A 23,538-nucleotide genomic window follows, 5' to 3' on the forward strand; every position below is an offset into this window, starting at 1 on the left:
AGCACAGTATTAGGTTGGGAGTGACCTAATTTTCCAGGTGCCATCTGTCACAGCTTCCCTTGGCTAGGAAAGGGAATTCCCTGACCCCTTGCACTTCCCAGATGAGGCGATGCCTCGCCCTGCTTCAGCTCACGCTCTGTTGGCTGCACCCACTGTCCGACAAGCACCAGTGAGATGAACCTCGTACCTCAGTTGGAAATGCAGAAATCAACCGTCTTCTGTGATCCTCATGCTGGGACCTGTAGATTGGAACTGTTCCTATTCGGCCATCTTGGAACCCCTGCGTATGTCTTTATAATAAAGTTATACTGGGAACTTTTTAGCATTGTATTTGGTATCTATGCAAGAAAGAGGTTCCATTTTGTTTATTTGTTCATTTGTTTGTTTGTTTTTAGAAGTAAAATCACAGATAGGGCCTTTAAAAAAGAATTAGTTGAGACCTATTTAATGTCTTAGAATACTGCTTATCATGTTACATTTCCATGTACACTTGAAAAGAATTTATATTCTGCTGTTATTGGACAGAATGTTATAAGTATAAATTAGGTCAAATTTAGTCATAGTGTTATCTAAATCTTTTATACCATTGCTCATTTTCTCTCCATTTGTTCTTTCAATTATTGAAAGGGGAACATTGAAGTCTTTCCTATAAAAGTGTGTGTGCTTTTTAATTTTTTTTTTTTTACAGCTCTCTTGGTTTTTGCTTTATGTTGAAGCTGTGTAATTGAGTGCATAAATGTTTAGGCAATGATCCTCTTTATCCATGATAATATTCTTTGATTTGAAATCTACTTTTTTATTGTTAATGTAATTATTACAGCTTTTTTTTTGGTTAGATTGGCATGGTGTATCCTTTATGTCCTTTTACTTTGAACCTATTTGTGTCTACATATTTCAAATTAGTTTCTTCTGGACAGTATCTAGTTGGGTCTTGCTTTTCTGTATAATTAGATAATCTCTGCCTTTTAATTGCATGATTTAGACCATTTTCATTTAAGGTTATTATTCATACGATGAAGTTTAACTCTAGCATATTGATCACTTGTTTTCCATTTTCTCCCTGCTCATTTAACCTTCTTTTTCTGCTTTCTTTTGTATTAATTGAATATTTTTATTATTATCTTTAATTTTCTTTATTTGCTTATTAGCTATACATTGTTTTATCATTTTAGTGGTTACTTTAGGGTTTTAGTATATATTTTAATTTATCACAGTCTAACTTTCAATTATGTAAAGTCATTTAAGGTACAGTATAAAAATCTAATAATAATATACTCTCATTTCCCCACTTCTGTTTTTGTGCAATTGTTTTTCATGGATTTTATTTTATCTACATTATAAACTTCACATTACTTTGTTATGATTTTTGTATAAGCAGCCAATTATCTTTTTAAAAGATTTAAATAATAAAAACTCATATATAGTTACCTAGGCAGTTAGTATTTCTGGTTCTCTTCCTTTGTGTAGATGCATATTTCTGTTATCGTTTTCTCTTGCCTGAAAGATATCTTTCATATTAGTTGTAGTGTATATATAATGGTGATGTATTCTTTCTGATTTTGTTTGTCTGAAAATCTTCATTGAATTTTTATTTTAAAAAGTATTATCAAGAGGCATATAATTCTAAGTTGACAGTTTCTTTTTCTTAGTACTTTCCTCACTGTCTTTTTGCTTCATTATTTCTGGTGAGAAATCTACTGCTACCTTCATGTTGTTCCTCTGTCAGTGAAATGTCTTCTTTTCTCTGGTTCTTTTTATGAATTTGTCTTCAACACTGATTAGAAAATTATATTATGATTGGCCCACATGTGCTGCATGTGTCTCATTCTTTTCGGACTAGCAGCTACACAAGGCTGTACTTTTCATGGTGAATGGCAGGAATGCAAACCAACCAACCAACTATGAAAGCATATTTCCAGCCTTGGTTTGCATTACATTAACTAATATCCATTAGCTAAAGCATGACATATGGTCAACCCCACATAAGGGATGGGGAAGTAAAATCCATCTATCAAGAAGCTTTGGCAAGGCTAGGCATATAGATTATGCTCAAATTGCACATCTGCGCTGGAAGAGGTCCACTACCTTGCTAATAAACTTAGATGTCCCAAGTAGAAGACACCTCATGAAACATAGCACAGATTATTACAATTGGCAATATTTTCCTATTGGAAGATTTTTCACTACTGTGGTTTCCACAGCTGGTCTCCTTTCTTAGGAGCACATTCCAAGTCACCCCTTGTAGATTTCTGATGGTAAAGCAGTACTTATGATCAAGTTCCTAAAAAGCTAAGAACGTTGAGACCATACCATATGTACTCTAATTGTGATGAAGGTGTACAGGATTCATTTGTCTTGTTAAGGAAAATTATACTTTACTGTGTTTCAACATGTAGTGACAGAGTTGTGAGTACATTCTTGCCCTTTTAAAAAAGAATACTACGTAAATAGGCAAAATCCTTTTGCTATTTTTGTAGCTTTACCAGAATATTCTTTGACATGAGTACTTTAAGGGATAATTCTCAAGATTAAGAGGGCAAAGCTAAGTAGAAGTTGAGTCTGAAAAAACCAGCTACATATTTTGAAGGCAGTCAAATTGGCATTATGGATATTTGATGACAGTAATTTTATGTATTCACATGTTGTATTAGTCCATTTTCACACTGCTATAAAGAATCACCTGAGACTGGGTCATTTACAAAGAAAAAAGGTTTAATTGACTCACAGTTCCGCATGACTGGGGAGGCGTCCGGAAACTTTCAATCATGGCAGAAGGTGAAAGGGAAGCAAGGCACATCTTAAATGGTGGCAGGAGAGAGACAGCAAGGGGGGAAGTGCCACACTTTAAAACCATCAACTCTCACAAGAACTCACTCACTATTGTGAGAACAACATCGGGAAAACTACCCCCATGATCCAGTCACCTCCCACCAGGTCCCTCCCTTCACACAAGGGGATTACAATTTGAGATGATATTTGGGTGGGGACACAGAGCCAAACCATAATCACATGTATGCATTGTTGCTAATGATAATAACATTAGCTTCCATTTCCATTTTGAGTATTTCCTATCTATTATGTACATATACATTTATCATCTTTATTACTCATGGTAATCCTATTAGGTCTTATTAATCCCATTTTATTCACGAAGAAACCAAGGCTCAAAGAAGCTCAATTAATTGGCCAGGGAGAGACAGCTAGCAAGTGGTAATATTGGGGTATAGACACAGATTGATCTCAATCAAAGTCTGAGCATAGCCCATTATAGTCTGATGCCTCATTTCATCCTTCATCTCTAAATTCCCATTTGAGCTTCCTTAAGGGGATTCATTCGGCTTAAAGGGAAATAATGAATATATTCACATGACCTAAAATTTTATGGAGAACTTGCAGAACTTTGAGAATTCCTCTGCGGATTCTTGGGGTTCCTAATTGAGAAACTTGGGTCTGAGGCATCAGCAGCAGCCTGGCAGGCCTTGGAGTCAGAGGCACCAGCTGCAGTCTTACCTCTGCTGCATGGCAGCTGGGGGCCATGACAACAGATTACCATTCAGCCAATTCTATTCATTCTCCCAAATGGGGAATTGCTGCCATATCTCCCTCAATTTTTTGTAAGGATTATATTTGAAAAGGCAAGTACAATGCAGTTTGGAGAAGATGGCAAGATAAATGCTTTAAAGGCAATAAAGTGTTGTCAACATTAGACTGCACCAAAGTGTGTTGTTAACTTGAGCTAATGTCCATATGTGTAAAGTTCTTCAAACAGTGCCTATCATATTTCAAGTAGAATACATTTACTAAATTTTAAAAATATAATTTGTACCAACATAAAAGTTGGGGAAAAACAAAGCTTATGCAGATTTTGAATAGGAAATCGGTTGATAGTTTTGTGATTGTAATTAGTGAAGAAAGTGTAGCTCTCAGAAGGGCATTATCCTTGTGAAATTTTTTTAAAAGTATATATGGGGAGTTACTATGCTGCAAAATAGAAAACACAAGGCTAATAGCATGATATATTAGCAGCTTTCTTCTGCAATAAGTACGGATATGCTAAGGAAAGTATTTAGGTTATACCACTTCGCTGTTCTTTATTTATTTTTTATTTTTGGGAGGGAATGGAGCCTCGGTCCGTCACCCATACTAGAGTGCAGTGGCGCGATCTCAGCTCACTGCGACATTCGCCTCCCAGGTTCAAGCTATTCTCCTGCCTTAGCCTCCCAAGTAGCTGGGACTATGGGCATGCACCACCATGCCCAACTAATTTTTCTTTTTTCTTTTCTTTTCTTTTTTTGCATTTTTACTAGAGACAGGGTTTCACCATGTTAGCCAGGATGGTCTCAATCTCTTGACCTCCTGATCTGCCCACCTTGGCCTCCCAAAGTGCTGGGATTACAGGCGTGAGCCACTTGTCTGGCCCTCACTTTTCATACATTTCTCAGTTTTTAATGTCTGTGATGAATATTAATTAAAATAACTCCTGTTCTTCAAAAATCAGTCTCCAAAAATCTGTTTTTATGTAATACTTTACCCATTGATTTGACATTTCAATTTCTAGGCAACAGAGTTTTTTTTAAAAAGAATTTTATATTGAATGCTAAACACATATAATTTAAATTGTATGAAAACTGACACCAACCCCCTTTTCTGTGTTATACTTTATGGGACTTTGTCTTAGTCTGGCCCTTTACTGTGTAACTTGAGCCTGGGTTATGCCGATTTCAAGCCCACATGGTTTTCATGTGTTATGATACCAGAAATAAATGAACAAATGATAATGTTTAGTATTACAGATTTTTTTTTATTATCCGAGCAGGACTTTTGTCCTATGTCTTATTTGGCTTACCTTCTTTCTAATTCAAAAATATTATTAATGGGAGCTCATTTTGCAGCAAATGTTGGGAGGCATGGCTGTCTCCTCTCTCCCTCCCGTTCACCCTCACTCATACACATACACAACTGAAACTAACAATACTATGGATGAAGACTGGATCAAATGATAACCAAATCAAGGGATAGGGTGCCAATGAGGGAATGAGGCAGTTGGGATGTGGTCAGCAGTACACAATGGCACCTTCCTTTTAAAATTTTAGCTTCCCAGAATAACATCAGCAGTATTGCTGTAGTAAGTCCAGATCTTGACCCATTTTATCGATTGGGTCATCTGTAATTTCTTGATCTGAGTTCTCTGAGCTGACAGAAGAGACTCCTTGCATCTTAGTACATTAGGATGCATCTTTGGAACATTCTCTTTGTTGACTGGACTTGGAACTAGACAAAGGACAAGAGCTAGAGCCTGGAACACATTCCAGAGCAACTTAGGTTATACTTGGCCAGAGGTAGTTATTTCCTTCTCACTGTGTTTAGCTGAGTGACTGGGCACATATTGGTGAGCCACCATGCTTATAAAAGTGTGTTTTGGGGATACCCAATAATAATATTAGAGAGAGTATACATGGGCTATATCATGGTCTTATCAGATTCAAGCTAATACATGTTTTGTTTTGTTTTGTTGTTTGTTTTAACAGAACGAAGTCCCTGAGGTGAAGAAAGAGGAGACTTTGCTGGATCTGGACTTCGATCCTTTCAAGCCCGAGGTGACACCTGCAGGTTCTGCTGGAGTGACCCACTCACCCATGTCTCAGGTATCAGGTGCTTTTTGGATATTTGGAGATATTTCGTAAACCTCAATAATTCAGTGTGGTAAACAATGATCCCTATACCTTTCATGACTACTATCTATTTTTAATTTTGGTCGACAGATATTTCCTAATAGGAAAGAGGGGTAGAAAGGGGACCTTATCGATATTAGTTATTCTAAGCCTCCCATGCCATCAGCTTTCTCTACCCATAGAGCTGGCATAACCATACATTCCTGTTTTCTCTCCCAGAGTAATTGTTACCAGTGTCCACTTTGCACTCAGAACTGTTCAGGTTTACAGGATACATTTTATGGCTTCCCTGGATGAAGCTCTTTCTTTTGGCTTTGGGTTTACTCTTCTTGCTGTTTTCTCTACTTCCCTTCCTCATACTTTGCAAGTTAAGGTGTGTTTGCAATGACCATGAGAGCATGGCCCAGCAGAAGCCGTTTTCAGTGTTGATAGTTCTGAACTTGATGATGCTGTGTTCATCCTCCACATTGAAGAAGCTCCCTTCCTGTGATCATGATTATGGTTTGATGGAGAGTTGCCTTGCTTCCCCAAGCCTTTTTGCTCACCACTCCCTCCCTCTCCACATTTCTTCCTTTCTGATAGTTACTGTCGTTACATTTTCTGTCAGAGGATACTGGTGGTAGATGCCGTAATGACCTGTGGGTAGGTCCTCTGAAATATAGTTAGTTTACAGCTCTCTATGCTAATAGAAGGAAGTTAACTCAAAATTTGATGAAACAGAAACTGTTTATATGAGTACTTTGCATATGGTTGGAGCCCCACATTTGAATTTAGGCAAAACCAAAGTTGCTAGAGTATGCTTCAAATGAATTAGTGAAAGAGTATTGTAACATTCACCCTAGGAATTGAGACCTAGCTTGATTCCCTGGTCTTGAAGCCTTCTTGGTATATCACAGTAAACTACTAGGGAATAAATAGCTCAATATGAACCCCAATAAATAAGGATCATGTCTATTCCATGCTTTATTCTAGAATGTGATTGGACTTCTAAAGGCCTTCCTGTTGTAAAATATGAACAATAAATGTCTAAGGTGTTAATAAAGTAGGAAATTAATAGTCTAGACACTAGCCTTAAAGATGCTTTGCAAAAAATAAATGGGTCTCTTAGGTGAATGTTCCAGGAAGCCTCCTGTATTAACTCTCTTCTAGAAGATTCATGATGTGCATTATGAATATTAAAGACTGAGAATACTAAAGACTGAGAAGTTCTGCAATTAAAAAAACTGTTTATGTTTGTTTAACTTAGAGTTTCCCAAATATGTTTGACCACAGAAATTTATGTTAACCATACTTGTCTTAATATTCATTGGAATGTTCTCTAAAACAATATTTTGAGAAGTATTGTCAGCAAGTTTGAGGATTCCACCTTGGTGACCAAGAAAAGTACAAAGTGAATATACATATAATCGAATATACTTCCTTCTCAGAGCTCTCTCATTGTATAGACAGCCTTCAGAATTCACGGGATTTTCTCTGCCTTACGCTCCATGTTTTTTTGTTTTTTTTGTTTTTTTTGTTTTTTTTTTTTGAGGCAGAGTCTTACTCTGTCACCCAGGCTGGAGTGCAGCGGTGCGATCTTGGCTCACTGGAAGCTTTGCCTCTTGGGTTCACGTCATTCTCCTGCCTCAGCCTCCTGAGTTGCTGGGACTGCAGGTGTCCACCGCCACACCTGGCTAATTTTTTGTATTTTTAGTAGAGATGGGGTTTCACCATGTTTGCCAAGATGGTCTCGATCTCCTGACCTCGTGGTCCACCTGCCTTGGCCTCCCAAAGTGCTGGGATTACAGGCATGAGTCACCATGCCTGGCCCATGCTTCACTTCTTTTGTGGCAGAAGCAAAGTTTCTGCAGTGGATGCTAGAATGATTAGTGGGTAAGATTTCGTAGCATTTCTGTCTACAAGTTTGAATCAGGAGAGAAACCTCTTTCATGTTAATTCATGGTTACATTAATCCATAAATCATGAAACTGTGTGTGGCCTCATGACTAAGAGATTCTTCAAAATTAAACAAAAATGACCTGGTTTAATCTTCAAAATCTTAGTTCTGAAGGACATATATCACCGCAGTGAGGGCAAGCTGTGTGTGTCCCTGTGCTCTTCGTCATGGCCAGGTAATAAAACCCTCTAGCCTCCTGGTGGCCATAACTGAGTCACTACACTATCGTTGTCCTACAATTCAGCTTTGATCATACCTCTCCTCTCTTGCTAAGAACAAAAGTCTTGACTGAATGACAAAAAAAGCACAGCACTGTTAGGTCTGCCTGGTTTCTTTCCTCTTCACTCAAAATGACCTCCTTTACTCATCACCTGACCCCATGTTTTCAAGTGATGTTCTTGCTGCTAGCAGAACACCTCATCTTGTGATCTCTGCAGTATCTGTGCACACTAACGCATCCTTTCATGATCCTGAGGATTGATAAACATGACATTTCACATTTCCTGCCTTCCTTTTAAAGAAAATACTGGTGATGTGTGCATAATGCAGAGACATGTACTAGCTTTTATGATCTTTGATTCTTAAGGGGCTGTGAAGCAATGAAATGCAAATCATCTAGATAATCAGAAAACATATATTAGATCCATGTACAGAAAATTGTGGCTTTCCATGGAGCTGTTCTCTCCTGTCTTAGTCGTCCTACAAGAAGATGCTAAGCAAGAGACCAGGCAGGCTGCATGGAGATAGATGCAAGGCGGGCAGTGCAGAGCGGTTAGAATGGGTCCGAACCAGGTGGGTGGGTGTCAGTTAGAACTCAGGGCCCGCTTTCTATAATACAGAACCCAAATGAGGCCTCTGCAATCTCTACTGGAAACCATCGTATTTTTAAGGTGGGAATGCCAGGCTCTCTAGTTTGCTGTTCACATTTAGTGATTCAAAATAAGTACACAAACATGGATCCATTCTAATGACAAAGACATGGGCATAACACGATGTGGCTTTAGCAGCAATTCTCAATCATAAAGGAAATAAAGAGAAGTCTCCCCTACTCCCCTCAGCCATAGTGGAAGTCATTTGAACCATCTGGCCTCACTCCCCAGGATTCATAAGCTTTATAAATAAAATAGCAGTAGTAAGTGTAATTCATTCATGTCTTAGGGGGTGCTCTGCCAATTTGTATGATTACCAATTCATTGAGCAGTGTGTTATCATCTAATTTAACATATTGAAGAACTATTTTTCTGGGGCTCATTTACCATCAAACTGGTCATCCTATATCCTCTCAAATGAGATGAGAAGGAAATAGCATTAGCAGTGATTAGCGCCTGCATTTCCTCAAAGATGTGATAAGCTCTAAAATTTGGACACCTCGTTTACTTCATTTTAATGAGGTATGTGTGTGTATGTGTGTGTGTTAAAGTAACCTCATTCATGTTTCAAATATAGTTTTCTACTCACATAGTGAAAGGTGAGATTGATTAGACCTGTGCTATCCAAAGCTAAATGCCATTTAAGCTTATATTAAGTATAATAAAATTATGTAAAATTTAAAATGTGCTTTTGTTACCCTAGCACATTTCAAGTGCTCAATAGCCACATGTGACCAGGGCTACCGTACTGGATAAGTACAGATATGGATCATTTCCATCACCAAAAAAAGTTCTATTGAACAGTGCCGTATGAAATGCTTAAAAAATGCTTATAATTTCAAGAACTTTTGTCACGTCAGCTTTTTTTTACATTTTAGATTTGTATAACTAACAATATTTTTGTTTATTTGCTTTCAGACATTGCCCTGGGACCTATGGACGGTAAGCCACTAATAACTCTGTTTTCATGTATCTTGATCCCCAGAAATTTGGAAACCTTGTTATATTTTATTTCATTTGCAACAGAAAGAAGACTCATACAATTTAATGATGATGTAGACCCCTAGGGTGGTCATTAGGCCACTGAAAGTCTTGAGCATTATGAGAACCTGAAGATGATGGTGAAGGAAGAGTACAGTGGACCAGATTCCTGGATGAATAATGGTCAATAATTTGAATAATGGTCAATAAATTGGCCCTTTGTTTCTTTCTGTGGTGGTTGATGGCAAAAGGAGCTATTGTAGTGAAGGACACACACACTTAAATAGAAGACAAGGAAAGTGTGAATGAGAAAATGGAAGAGATGGGCTACTTGGCACATGGAATCATTTTTTAAAAATTATTATATTTAATGAAGCTTGAGTTAATAAGAACTTGAGCTTTACAGCCAGATGGCCCTGGATTTTAGTCCAAACTCTTCTACTTATAACCTTGAGACTTTGGGCAATTTCTAAAACTCTCTAAGCATCATTTTTTCTCATTTATAAAATAAGGGTAACAATGCCTACCTCAGAAGGTTGTGTGAGGTTTAAATAAGATAATTGTAGAGTATGTAGCCTGGTGTCTGGTATGTGTCAATAAAAGGTAGATATTATTATTGATGTTTATTCAGCTAATCTGACGTGTAAGGATAACTACTCCATAATTTAGACTTGGGAAAGTGTCACAAACAGAGCTTTGTGGTGGTCTCATTGGTGCTGTGAAATTAGGTGACTGGTCACACACCTCTACAGCCTCATATCCCTTGCAGCAGAGTCTTTGTTTTAGAAAAGCCCTGGTGATGTGGTCTTAAGAACCCAACTTAAGTTGTATGTTTTCTTCTTTTATAGTGAGGCAAAAAATGGAAAGTTTAATAGATCTAGATCTAGCTATTCCTGGGCAATGCCACTTCTGGATTGACTTTGCCACTTTCTTTCTCCCTTCAAAACAAAAAGATGTCTGTCCCTTCTTTCTGCAGTTGCAGGGCTTATACTGCAGTCTTTAAGATCCTTGGATCATCAAGGAAGGTGCTCAAGAAGAGAGATTAAAAATGTCGATTGAAACTACCAATGACTAAGTTATATCTTTTCTAGTGAAAAGTTTTACTCATATATTCACAAAAAGGCATGCATGGATTGATGCTCAAGTCATTTGAATTCTAACTTCAACTCTGTGTTAATTTTCTTGGAGATTAAAAAGACAAAGCTTTTTTTTTTGTTATTCCAATATTTGTATCTTTAGTGGAACTGTAACACATTTTCCTTCCCTAGCTGGGAGGGTATGGAGAGGGTGAAGGTATCATCTAGAAACAGCTATTGAACATTTCAGAGGACAAACTTGCTAGGAATGGTACCAATAACAAGAATGCAAAACAACAGCTTTCTGAACATAATTGCTCACAGCTATTAATCGTCTCAACTTTGCAAGATTTTTTTGTTATGTGGAGAAAATGGCTGCTAATTTGGAGGAATGACATCAAGAGAACTCTCCAGGCAGTCAGACTGGTTAATATCAGACCATTCTCCATCTAAACATCCACCTCAAAGACAGAGCCAAGTATAGGATGAGTTTGGGGAATATTTTCTTCTGATACTGTGTCAGAGTGTGTGCTACTGTGTAATTTCTTGACCTCGAGTGCTTGATCTTATTCCGATGTTCTCAAACTTGCTTATGTGTTTGAAACTTTACATTTCAGAGTCTGCTAAAGCAGAAGTCATGTACTGGCCATAAAACATCCTTGTTGATGCTACAAAATGACAGAGGCTTTCTTTGGGTTTTAGTTGTACCTTTTCTACAGTGGTCTTAAACAATTTTGGAACAAAAATCATTCCCATCACAAAACAAGTTGTAAAGTTTGTTCCTAAGCCAGTAAAAGCTATAGCCTTCAGCAGAATGTTGACTCTAGACACCATAGGATTAGTGTTAGTGTGTTAGTGAATTTTCTTCTCTTGCCTTATTGTTACTATTTTCTTTACCTATACAGACAAGCGCTGATTTGGTACAGCCGGTAGGTAAATATCCAGAACATTCTGGATTTTTTTGGTATTTGATATGCATTACATACATAGCATATTTTCTAGAGTGAACTGTTTCCCCATGTCATTGCTAGTCATAGATTTAAACCTTAAGCCAATGAATGTAATCACTTTCCAATTTGGTTTTACTGGTGCTACCTGCCTGAAGAGCTTTGTGTTTCTCATCAAATCTTGCCATGATCTGTTTCATCTTTTGTTTTTGTTTTTGTTTTTGTTTTTTCCTTTGCTCTTCTGCATACTTTAAAGACTGACTCTTCAGAAAGTCTTTCCTTGTGTAACGTGATCATGGAGGAAACTCCAGACAGTGGGTTGGCCGAAGAAATTCAAAGATCTCAAAATGATATAGGTGCATTTACTTGGGGCCCTGACGCTAGTACAGACAGGGTCAGCCAGGAAATTACCTCAGGCGGGTTTGGAGAAGACTCTGCATGTCTCTCCGAAGCAGAGCAAGACATAAGATTATCCACCAGGCTGCTTTCGTCTGCTGACTGGCCCACTGTAGCTGAACAGGGTGAGCATGCCCCGGGGCCAGCCCTTCCAGGTGGAAATGAACAACTGCCCCCAAAGCCTGCGCCTGAGGCTGGAGTTACCTTTGCTCCTTGTGTGGAGATGGAGCAGCCGTATGACCCACTTGACTCAGACATGCCAGCCGTGGACACAGCTGGCCTGTTCAAAGAAAGTCATGAAGATGTGAAGAAGTCAGATGAAGAGGAAGAGAAACAGAAGATAGAAGATTCTCTGTGGGCAGGTGTGGAGACATGTCAAAAGGTAGACACTGGAGCTATTGATATCAAGACACTAGAAGGTACAGAGGAATTTGAAGAGAAAGCATGTGAAAGGACAGGAAACAGAGTGGTAGATCTTAATACCATAGGAAAGGAAGCACATAAGACCTTAAAAATTAATGAAGTGGAAACTAGAAAAGATGTAAGAGCAGGGTATAAGGAAAGTATAAACACCAATGAAAATTATTTTGAGAAAACTGACCTATTAGAAAAGGACATGGAAAGAGGAGATATGGCAAAAGAACTTAGTGACAGAGACCAAGGTCTACATGATGGAATTCAAAAGGTAATCAAAAATTGTGAGATGATAGGCGGCTTTGGAGCCAAACCTGCCAATCACCCAGATATCTTGAATCCATCTCTCCAGACCTACTCTGTATCTAAGATTAAAGATGGCAGCCCTGAGGGATGGGATTTCACTAGAGAAGACATAAAGAAAAATGCAATAGACACTCCCAACCATGATATGATATATTACCCAGCACAAGACAGTACAGATGCTGAAGAAACTCAGTGTGAGACTGTGTTAAATGCTCTTGTAGGTGACAGTGATAAAAATCAGGCTGTTTTATCAATAAAACTTGAAGTAGAAGCTCAGTCTAGGACTGACCTTAATTATTCTCTGGGAAGGGATGCAAACAGAAGAGATTTATGTTCATGTAAGGCAGAAAGTTCACTAATAGAAGGGTCTGAAAGAACAGTAACTGAGAACTGTAGTCATACTGTTAACTTGCCAAGAATTGCAGAGATAGACTCTTGGGGAACAGATCCAGGTCAAATCTGGCAGCCAAGCTTGGATTCAGCATTGAATAATTTGGATATAACAGGATTCTCTGGTATACCAGATGGCCAAGCAAGTGGATTTGCCAATTGTCTGGATTCTATTAACCATGGGCCTATCAGAGATACAGAAGGCTTAGATAATAGCTGGACACATTTAGATGTAGTTGAGCACAAGGAAGAACTGGAGGTGGACTTACTAGCAGGTGTATGTAGGAAACAAGCCATTGCTAGCTGCTGGGAACAAAGCCAGGAGATAGCAAGACCATTGATTTTGGGGACCTCCCGGAATGCTAGCACTGAGAGTTCTGCTAGTTCCCGAGACCAGGACATCAACAACTCAGATTTATCTGAAGATGAAATTGCTAACCAGAGATATGGATTGTTGTACCAAGAAATAGAGGCTGACAAAGACGAGGTACTTACCCTGGTCTGTAGCATAGACTAGCCAAAAACTTCTGTAGGTTCTGTTTTTCCTCATGTCTCTCACCTACTTCATTATCCATCACTATCTTCTAGGAGGCCTAATCTCTCTAACAGATTGTCATGTACTTCTTGAAATCTGTGCAAACCGAACACAAATAGGTTGACCAAAAAAAAAAAAAAAAAAAAAAAAAAGGCAGCAGCATCAACAACAACAAAAAACCCAACAACATAGGCACATACACACACAAAGCAGAATGATTGTGTTGGGAATTAATGAGAATCTATGTTACCATTTCATTTTCTGAGTTGATTCTCTCTACTTTCACTTTTACTATTCAAGAACTAAAAATGTGCTAAACCAAGAGCAGCACAGACTAATTTACTGTTCCTAAAATGGTTCTGCTCCAATAAGAACACATGAAATGTTTCAACCCAGGCCCACTGAAACTGTAAAATATCATAATTGCTGTTCATCAAAATGATGCATTGTAGAAACACTGGAAAAGCTTCTTCCAGATTCTATCAATGGCCTGAAAACAAGCACCTTAACTCCTAATGGCCTTTTTCCGGAATCATCTTCTCATAGAGAAAGTGGGTTTGGGTCGGCACCAAGCAATAATGCAGCAGCAATCATTGTAAAATTAACCTTTCTTTTTTTGTCAGCCTATTTAAAATCATGCAGTGTGGCCTTTTGCATTTCCTAAGTTATTTCATGCACAGCAACCTTTTGTATGATTTTAAAACTTGTGATAGTCTTTACTTTCCAACTTGTCTAATGGATATTTACTGGTCCTACAAAAATGATAATGAAAAAAATAACACAATCTGATTTTCGTTTCTGTTTAGGCTTCTGGTGGTTCATTTAATGGATTCACACAGGTAAGGAATCTATTTTGTTACAAGATCCATCTGCTGAGCATGATGCACATTTTTTTCAATGTGGTTTGGTTCTCTGTGCCACTAATACAGCATAATGATTAAGAATGTCAGCACAAAATTGGACCCCACTACTTACAAACTGAGTAATGGAAACAGAATAGTAGCAACAATGTATGATTATTGTGAAGATTAAATGAGATATGCAACAGAGTGTTTAGCCCAGCAGGCTAGCACACACTAAGTTCTCCCTGACTTTAGGTTAGCTTTTATTAATATGATTAGCTATACCATGGGCTTCTACCTTCTACCGATTCCTCTACTAGAAATGAGAAGTTGTTCTGATCTGAGAGATCCACTGGATTCAGCTGTTCTAAAGAAGAGCTAGGATTGTTTTGAACTAATGAGATGGATCTTTAGAAAATGTGAGAGGGTTTTAGGAGCTTCCTTCTAGAGATTTCTATAGGAACCCCACTGCACAGAGCCTTGCCTCTTCAGCAGTTCTCCAGGAAGGATCTGTTGGAAGCTCAGAAACCATATGCTGGTTGTGTCCAATAAGGCAGTATTTTCCTTGGGAGTCTGTGAAAGAGAAACCACAAGATGAATTGTCCCATTAGGACAGTGTATGTGTATGTCCCAACAGGTAGGCAGGTGTAACATATGTAAAAGGCTGGCCACATGGCTCTCAGGCTCCTGGATCAGTTCGGACAACCTCTTCAACGGAGACCTCAAACAGGCTCGTCTGTGATGCCTGCTTTGTCTCAGAATGTCAGACGTGAACAGTTTCTAATAATTTAGCACTTAGAATTCTCTAAATACATATTCACAATATATTCATAAATAGAATTCGCTATTTAAAGGTTTCATTATTTTTCCATGTTACCTATAAAAAGATAAAAACTCACTGATATTCCTACATCCAAATACAGATACACACAAACACAAAGAGAGATGTTAATGCATCTCTTCCATCTTCAGATAATTCTTTTGAAAGGTTATCATAGGCATTGTCATAAATTTCTCATTCTTTTCAGGTTTGTATTTCTATCAGAGTTATGAATGCACATAATTTTAAAAGTAACAACTTTTATAAGGGCTTTTATTTTAAAACTTCAGACCATCATACACTCCCTTCATTTCCTTTTCTTAGAGGTGAATAGTTTCACTTCCTTCAACAAATTCTGTTTCCGCCCTATATGTGTGCATGGGTTTCTTATTATGCTGCTTTTTGATTTCTAAAGTATTATCTATTGACTCATCCCTCTGGAAGGCGAAGACTTAAAGTATTTTCCACCTCCTACCCACCCAATTCGCCCCCTCTTCTGCTTCCTGCCCTTCCTCTGATAGAGTTCCATCAGAGCCATCCAGGCAATCTGTGGTAATGGAACAGTGATGAAAATGCTATTAGTAGCCAAGTCATGAAGTTCACATTTTGTTTCATGCCAATTTTTTTGTTTTCCTTTGTGGTTATAATTGTGGGTCTTATTTATTTGCCTGTTGGTTGATCCACTTAGTTTTCTAGGTACTTATCGCATATTCAACCCCATACTCTGTAGTTATATAAATCTCCTATTCTGCTGAAAACATTAGACATTCGATCAGTTTCATCTTCTTGAAGAAATTGCCTATCTGTCCTCCTGGGCTGCTCTGGTCTGAACCTGGTACCCTATGCCTGTGACTTGCTGCAGAGCTGTTCTCTGGCTCTTCCATCCTGTTGATCATGGGAGCTACCTTCACCTCTCTCTCCTGTCCTTCCACTGTTTTCTGATGCAAGTTTCCTCATTTGTGGTTTAATCATTCACTTGGGTGGAGCACAACCTCCAGTAGCTTTCTGAAAAAAGTGTACACGGAAGGTGAATATTTGTGACCTTACCCATCTGAACATGTCCTACGTATATATTAATATAATGGACTGCTAGTTTGGGTATTATATTTGAAGCTGTAAATCATTTTCCCTTAGAATTTTAAAGCCATCACTCCACTCAATCCTACCACCTAGTGTTGCCTTCAAGAAATTGTAATTTTGAGTCTTGATATTTTGTAAGAAACCTTCTTCCCACTCCTCATTCTTTCTCTCTCTCTCCCTCCTCCTACTTCTTTCATCTTCCTTTTCTCTCTTTCTCTGTGGAACTTTGTAGCATCTTCTTTTTACTTCAGTGTTTCTGAAATGTTTCAATGATGGGCTATGGTCTGAGTCTCTTTTCATCCACTGTATAAGCCTTTTTAATCTCAAAATTTATGGGTTTTGATTTGGGAGAATTGTAAAAAAATAATCATGGCTTTATCTTTTTTTTCCTTTGTTCTCTCATTCCATAACACTTCTCTTTTTCATATGTTAACTTCCTGACTAGTATTCTATTATTTTTTCTTTGCTGTTTCCTTTTCTCTGTTGTCTTTCTCTACTTTCTCTGTTTGCCAATTATTCTAACAGGTTTTTCACCCCTATAATTTTTTCAATTTCCAATAACTCTTTTTATTTACTGCATATTTATTTTCCAACAGCGTCTTCTTCTTGTGTCATGAATGATTCTCTTCCTTTATATCTCTAAAATATTAATAATCAGTTTTGATTTTTTTTTGCAAAGTCTTTGTTTCTTCCACTTGCTTTCTATTCCATTTCTCTCTTTTGTATTTGAGACTTATCAAATGTTTGGTGATCTTGACTGAATACTCATATTTAAAAGTGGGAATCTGAAAAGCTGACTGGAAAGTTGTACAGGTAGATAGAGTTCATTGACTGTGGGCATTGTTGCAGGACTTTCTGGCTCATCTTTTCTGTTGGCGAGCCACTGAGGTCAGATTCTTTAGGCATTTTTTTTTTTTTTTTCGTTTGGGCTGGCCAGATTTCCCAAGGAAGATTTATTTTGTCTCCTGTCTGCAAAGTTCAGGTCTGACTACTAGTGTAATGGAGGTGATTGGGGAAAAAATGGGAGCAGAGTAGTGAGAGAGGGGTGCATGGTCTCAGTATTTATTATGTAAATACTCAGTGCTTCTACCTTCCTGATGTGCCTGTGTGTTCCCCAGTCCAGGGACCCTGTTTCAGCCTCTGTATAATTAATCTCAAGTCTTCTGCTAGGGTAGGCAAGGATGTTGCTTGGTGTTCTTAGTAGGTAAGAATATCTTGAGGTCTGACAACTTTGTAATAGACTTTTACAAAGTCTATTACATTTACAAAGTCTATTATATTTTTCTGTTGTTACCACCGCCCTCACTCCTGTTTCCTATGGCTCTTTATGCTTCTAATTCTTCATCACTGGGAGTTCTAAGGAACAAATCAGACTGATTTTCAGCATTTCTAACATCACCTTAGGATACAGATTTCTCTGATCCACCAAGTTACTACTCTTTCATCTGCTTTTCAATTGCAACATTTTGTTGTTTCTGTCTTTCTTCTCATTCTTTTCGTTCTTACAGGTTTATGCCTTTAAAAAAATCCCTTTATTGTTGTTTAGTTTGGATTCAGGAGGTAACAGAGGTAACTGCATGTGTTCAAAACACCATCTTCATCCAAAAGTCACTGACTCATCTTTTCTGTTAGGCGTCCCCTGGATGTCATTTCTTCAGGCATTTTGTTTTTTCCCTTGAGCTAGCAGATTTCCCAGGAAAGGCAATTGGGTCTCCTGTTTGGAGGGTGCAAGCCTGGCTACCAATGTAATGAGAGATGAAGGTTCCTTTAGAGGTTAATTTTCCTTTAGATTTCCTCCAGCTTGATTTGTTTAGGTCAATGAACATATTTTATGAAATTTTAACATGTGGCTCATACATAACCCATTAGAAAGAACACTTAAGTAATATAGTGAGATTGAATTCACAACATTTAAAAAGTTTGAATTTTGGAACTTCAACCATTAACTTCCGATTTGGTATCAACAGCCAGAAGAGAAGCTGTGGACTAAAGATGCCCCTGAAGCCAGTGGCCTCTGTTTAATGACTCTCGTAGTATTCTGCTAGCAGAGACTTATATTAAAACTTACTTTTGCATGTTTTGACTTAATGATTTAAAATAAAAGGGGACTTTAACATGTTTAAAATAATATTTATTGAGGCCAGGCATGGTGGCTGCCATCTCTAATCCTAGTACTCTGGGAGGCCAAGCTGGCAGATTGCTTGAGCTGAGAAATTCAAGACCAGCTTGGGCAACATGATGAAACCCTGTCTATACAAAAAAAAAAAAAAATACAAAAATTAGCCAGGCGTGGTGATGTGCACCTGTACTTCTAGCTACTCAGGAGGTTGAGGTGGATCACCTGAGCCCAGGGAGGTGGAAAATGCAGTGAGCATGATCATACCACTATACTCCAGCCTGGAGGACAGAGGAGACCCTTTCTCCAAAAAAAAAAAGAAAAAAAAAGAAAAAAAAATTAGAGTCTATATATATGTGTGTGTGTGTGTCTGTATATATATATATATATATATATAGAGAGAGAGAGAGAGAGAGAGAGAGAGAGAGAGAATTGATGGTAGCTAATTTAAATATCTTTTCAAAACATCTTCTATTTTTATCCTTGATTGTCAGCCCCAGGATACTTCATTATTCGCAATGCAGACAGACCAGAGTATGATCTGCAACTTGGTAAGTTGATTTGGGTTTGTGCTCTCGGGAGGTTGTTAGTTATCCCTGCATCTAGAGTTTTAATATCCAGAATGTGGTTTCTGGATCCTGTGCTTTTCTAGAAGACAGGAGAGAACGTGTCTGTAAAACCTCAGTGTGACTTTGCATTTAGTTATTTCTATTCACACAGGCACAGTCATTCCAGCAAAAACCAGTCTCCTAATTATGAACCCCAGCAGAACACAGTGAATCCATTAAGGATATGTATATTTCCATATGAATATAACTTAAGCTCCAGTATTTAAAGTGAAATTGCCTCAAGAATCCATGTTTCAAAAGAAATCCTTGTTTGTTTCTTGAACCTGAAACTACCCCATTTCTCATCTCATCCCTCCACTCTGTGAGAGGTAGAAAGCAGTAATGCATAGTAGAGTTGTGATTTCTAATTTGATACCAAATGAGAGGAGAGACAAAAGCTTAGTTAGGGGATGAGTAAGAAATAGAAATAGTTACTCCTGGTGTTAGAGGAGATTCTTAAAAGATCAGTGTTGCAGTTACGATGGAAAACGTTTTTAGCAACAGCTTAAAGCTTACTAGTAAAGATGAATGAAGAGACCTTAAGAGATGTCGCTTTTGAGCATGTCATTGCTACATTTCAGAGGATTTGGGCTCTTTGAGGACTAGGTCATGAGGGTTATTTGTAGCACTGTGGTTTTCTTATGGGAGTAGTGCATACTTATCCCAGCTTCTGCCTTTCATATTGGATACTTGGAATTAAGATTAAATACAATGAATTTTTTAAAACTATTTTATTTGTAAGTAAGGAATTCTGTTCTGGAGGGTTTGTCTTCAAGGCTGGTTTGATATATTTTCAAAGGCAGGTGTGTCTCTCATACCTTGTCAATAGATTGTCACGCTTTTGCCTTTTGGACAACCAGCTGAAAGACAGAGTCTCTCTGGCCTGCAAATAAATATTTAAATGTTTCAAATACAAATTATACTTGTGTTAGTCATGGAGCCAGTGAAACTCATTCTTCATGTTCATTGGTGATTCTCCAGCTGGGTGATGGAGATGGAGAATGGAATTTTTAATTATCAACCGTGAATGGTTTATGAGAAATGGAGAAATACCAGTATAAAAGGAAAGGCAATTGGTTATAATTAAACTCACACCTACTACACTGATGCAAAACATTCAGGTCTAGAATTCAGTGGTTTTTAAGTTTTGGTGAGCCTTTCCATATCATCCCTGGCTGGTCCTAGGAGCTTCCATGCTTGTCTTTCTCTTCTCTTTGTATGTATTCTCTGAAGCAGACATCTTGCCCCTTCTTTCCATGGGGAACTTAGCTTTGTCATGTTCAGCATTGCAAATGCTGCTAACATTGGCCCTGCCCTCTGATCTAGGAAATCACAGTGAACCGATGTCTCCCAGTGAGTCCTGATTGTACACGATCTTCCCAGGAGCAAGAAAACTTCCCAGTGTTTGGCTCATTGACTATTCTGAGCGAAGTAGGAGATGAAGTTGATAATCAGCTGTACATCTTCCAGTCTGCATCATACAGCCCCACAGGACATCTTTTGAGTACAGGTTTAAACCCTTTTGAATCAGCAACTCTTGCTCAGAGCTCAGAGCTGCCTCTAAAGCCCTCTGCAGTTCTCACTAAATTAGCTCTCTCAGGATTGGAGAAACTGGATACAAGGCCACATTGGATGTGACTAGACTTCTGCCCCTGCTCTCCCAACCCATCTCCTTTTCCTCTGTGTTGACCCGCCTTTCATCTTATCACAAAGGATACCAGAAAAGGTGCTGCAAGGCTATACTCCTTATTTTATTCTAAAGGAAGAATTCGTTTATGGTCCTCAGAGTTCAACCATTGTGGTATCTACTGCCACCAATATCTGTAAAGGATGCACCTCTTCTCTGAATGTGTAATGACTGCTACTGAAACAAACAATAGGAAATCATTCTCAGCACTCCAAAATAGGTGTGGCAGGGGATCAGCCTATTTGCAATGTCTCTCGAGGGAGACATCTTATAGAAAAAAATGGTGAAGGTAGGGCACAATTCCCACAGGACTATATTGAATCTCTCCACAAGAGGTTGCTCACATTTTATCTTAGTTTTTCCCTCTTTCTTGACAAAACACTTATAATTTTGCATTATCTTGGAAAAGAAAGGTGGCTTCTATTTCTAAATTTAGGTAGCTGATTTTATATACAACCAGGCTTCATTGTTACTCATCATTTAGTGAGTTATACTATCCTCCTGGAATTTAGGTTAAGTTGTAATGCCTTACTGTGAAATTTCATGTGTTATTGTCGTATGTGAAACATCTTGTGACTTGTGGGGACATAAGCAATCCTATGTTCTCCTGATACTAGACCACAGTCACACTGTCAAATTTCAACAAGCAAATGCAATTAGACTCATGTATAGAATCACCCTAGCTATTTATTCTTGCCTTATAAAAAATGTCAGAATTTCTTGAGACTTCTAAGAAACCTAGACTCTGATGCAAATATTTTTTGCATTTTGAGATATCTTTGCATTTTGTAAAATATATGATGATATATTTCTTTGACTCATGTTTTAAAACATCTCTTGGCTTCTCATCTGGCTTCAATCTAACTTCTTCCGTAGCATAGACTCAGCTTGCAGTGAACAGCATCTACTTGTGGATTTCTTGGTGTTTTCTCAAATTGCCCTTTTATCCTTCATTGTGAAGGTCATTTGATACCAGGCTGTCATAGCAAATCACCTTGACTTCCTAAATGGTAAGATCATTCCCTGAGCGCTTACAGTATCTGTTTGCTGTTATGAAAACTTGTTCCATTATGAAGATAATTCTTTTCGAACAATAAAAGTGAAGTATTTTTCCATAAAGGACTCCTGAGAGCATATTCGTGTGAATTTTATCTCATTCTTTCCTAAAAATTATGTCAGGCCACCTCTTAAAGCTTAAAAAAGCCCATAAAAAATCAAATGTCTATACACCTGTCTACCAGTCCTTTGAATTTATTATGCCCTTTGAAAAGAATGGTCGTGTGATCCTGGCATGCATAAAAATGGAATGATTTGGTGGGAGACATAAGACAAATAGTTTGTGTGTTTGTCCAACACTAGGCTATTCATATTCATTTTGTATTACCTCAGCATAACTTTTCCATCACTTCTCTGGGGAACTTGCCATGTGCACTGACTCAGATAAATGTACAGGACAAATAGAGGTGGGTTTTGATTGCTTATGGTGAGTTGGATAGAAGTTGCTGATTTCTCCAATCACAGCATTAATTAGAGACTTCTTACTCCACTGGGAAATCACTTTTCAGCTTTTTTTTTACAGTTTAAGTGATGATAGAAAAGGATCTTATGAGCCCTCTAATGGCCATCCATTTAGTGAAAGAATCATGCTAGATAAATATGTGTATTTATATTAATAAGAATGGAAAAAGAAGGAATATTTTCAGTAGTTGTAGTGACATGCACTGGCTGTGGTGCTTTTAATGGCTTGTTGTTAGTTGATATCGCTAATTTTAAAACTAAAAAGGCCTTGATCTAAGAGATGCCAGAAGCCTGATTTAGCATATATGTAATTGAAATCAGGATGATGTTTATGTGTTGTGTTGGGACAAAAAGACCTCACCCCGCCTACACAATTCAGCGGGTGTAATTGAACCACATGGAGAATACTGTCCTGTGGTTCTTTAAACAACTATTATATGAAGTAAATGCATTACTAAGGATTTTGTCGGAGGGAGAAAGGGAACAAGGAACTGAACAGGAATTTACAACAAGGCAGTAAAGTATCTATGATTGTGGTAGCGAATAGCCAGGTAGCTGGTTCTGTTCCTCCCAGCCTTGGAAGTGGAACACTAGCATCGTGGTGACCTGTTGAGTCAAATGAATGCATTTTAGTCTGACTATTAGAATGACTCTTTGATTTTTTTGGTGCAATGCATATTCATAAAACTGAAAGGCCCTGGAACTGTGTGCCCTGCGATTTCTTCCTTACTCCTTCCCACTGGCAAATAATTGTGGGTCCTCCTAGAATTCTCTCTCTCTCTCTCTCTCTCTCTGGAAAATAGCAGAACCTTTTATAGCTATCATAGGTAAGTAGGTATTCAAAATGTTGCAAGTAAGTAAAATGGGTAGGTAAAACTTGGTAAGTCTTGCCTGACTTCAAGGGAAATGACAGTCTTGATGATGGTAAAGCAGAAGTTTAATAAGATTTTATTTCTAGTCTTTTCCGTTCTCTAAAAGCCTATGATGTCAAACAGGGGGCTTTTCTCCAGCACGGATTTCATGAAGCTAGTTGCCTGTGGGATGACAAAGAAAATCTTAATTGTCCAGTATTCTGTAATGTTATCTATTTACCTGTTGAATCTTTTTCCTCTAACCCTCAAAACAAACACTCCAAGGCTGAATCTGAACAGGCTCCACCCACAGAGCCAAAAGCAGAGGAGCCCCTGGCTGCTGTCACACCTGGCGTTGGGCTGGACCTTGGAATGGACACTCGGGCTGAGGAGCCAGTGGAGGAGGCAGTGGTGAGCGCTACCTCCCTCTCACCCTCTATCTGCCTCGCTGCCACAGCCATGCTCATCTCATGACCCCATGCATCACTCTCATC

At 38.2% G+C, this 23,538-nt stretch overlaps 2 protein-coding genes across 3 annotated transcripts in view; both read left to right on the forward strand.

The window, feature by feature from the left end:
• The window catches only part of AMPH (amphiphysin), a 246,900-nt gene that overhangs the window by 189,552 nt on the left and 33,810 nt on the right, over positions 1-23,538 (forward strand). Inside the window, exons 12-17 of one of the 2 annotated variants that reach the window (XM_001100126.5) lie at positions 5,529-5,645; positions 9,396-9,419; positions 11,440-11,463; positions 14,329-14,361; positions 18,875-18,931; positions 23,330-23,455. In XM_001100126.5, coding sequence (XP_001100126.3) covers positions 5,529-5,645; positions 9,396-9,419; positions 11,440-11,463; positions 14,329-14,361; positions 18,875-18,931; positions 23,330-23,455 — 381 coding nt within the window. The remainder of the gene's footprint in view (positions 1-5,528; positions 5,646-9,395; positions 9,420-11,439; positions 11,464-14,328; positions 14,362-18,874; positions 18,932-23,329; positions 23,456-23,538) is intronic. The other variant, XM_001100038.5, reaches the window with a different exon arrangement.
• On the forward strand, positions 11,517-13,672 carry LOC144339864 (uncharacterized). Its single transcript, XM_077996918.1, has one exon. The coding sequence runs from the start codon at positions 11,777-11,779 to the stop codon at positions 13,502-13,504; it is 1,728 nt and encodes a 575-aa protein (XP_077853044.1). The 5' UTR covers positions 11,517-11,776; the 3' UTR covers positions 13,505-13,672.

Source organism: Macaca mulatta, chromosome 3 (assembly GCF_049350105.2).
Source record: "Macaca mulatta isolate MMU2019108-1 chromosome 3, T2T-MMU8v2.0, whole genome shotgun sequence".
In the NCBI taxonomy this organism is placed as follows: domain Eukaryota; kingdom Metazoa; phylum Chordata; class Mammalia; order Primates; family Cercopithecidae; genus Macaca; species Macaca mulatta.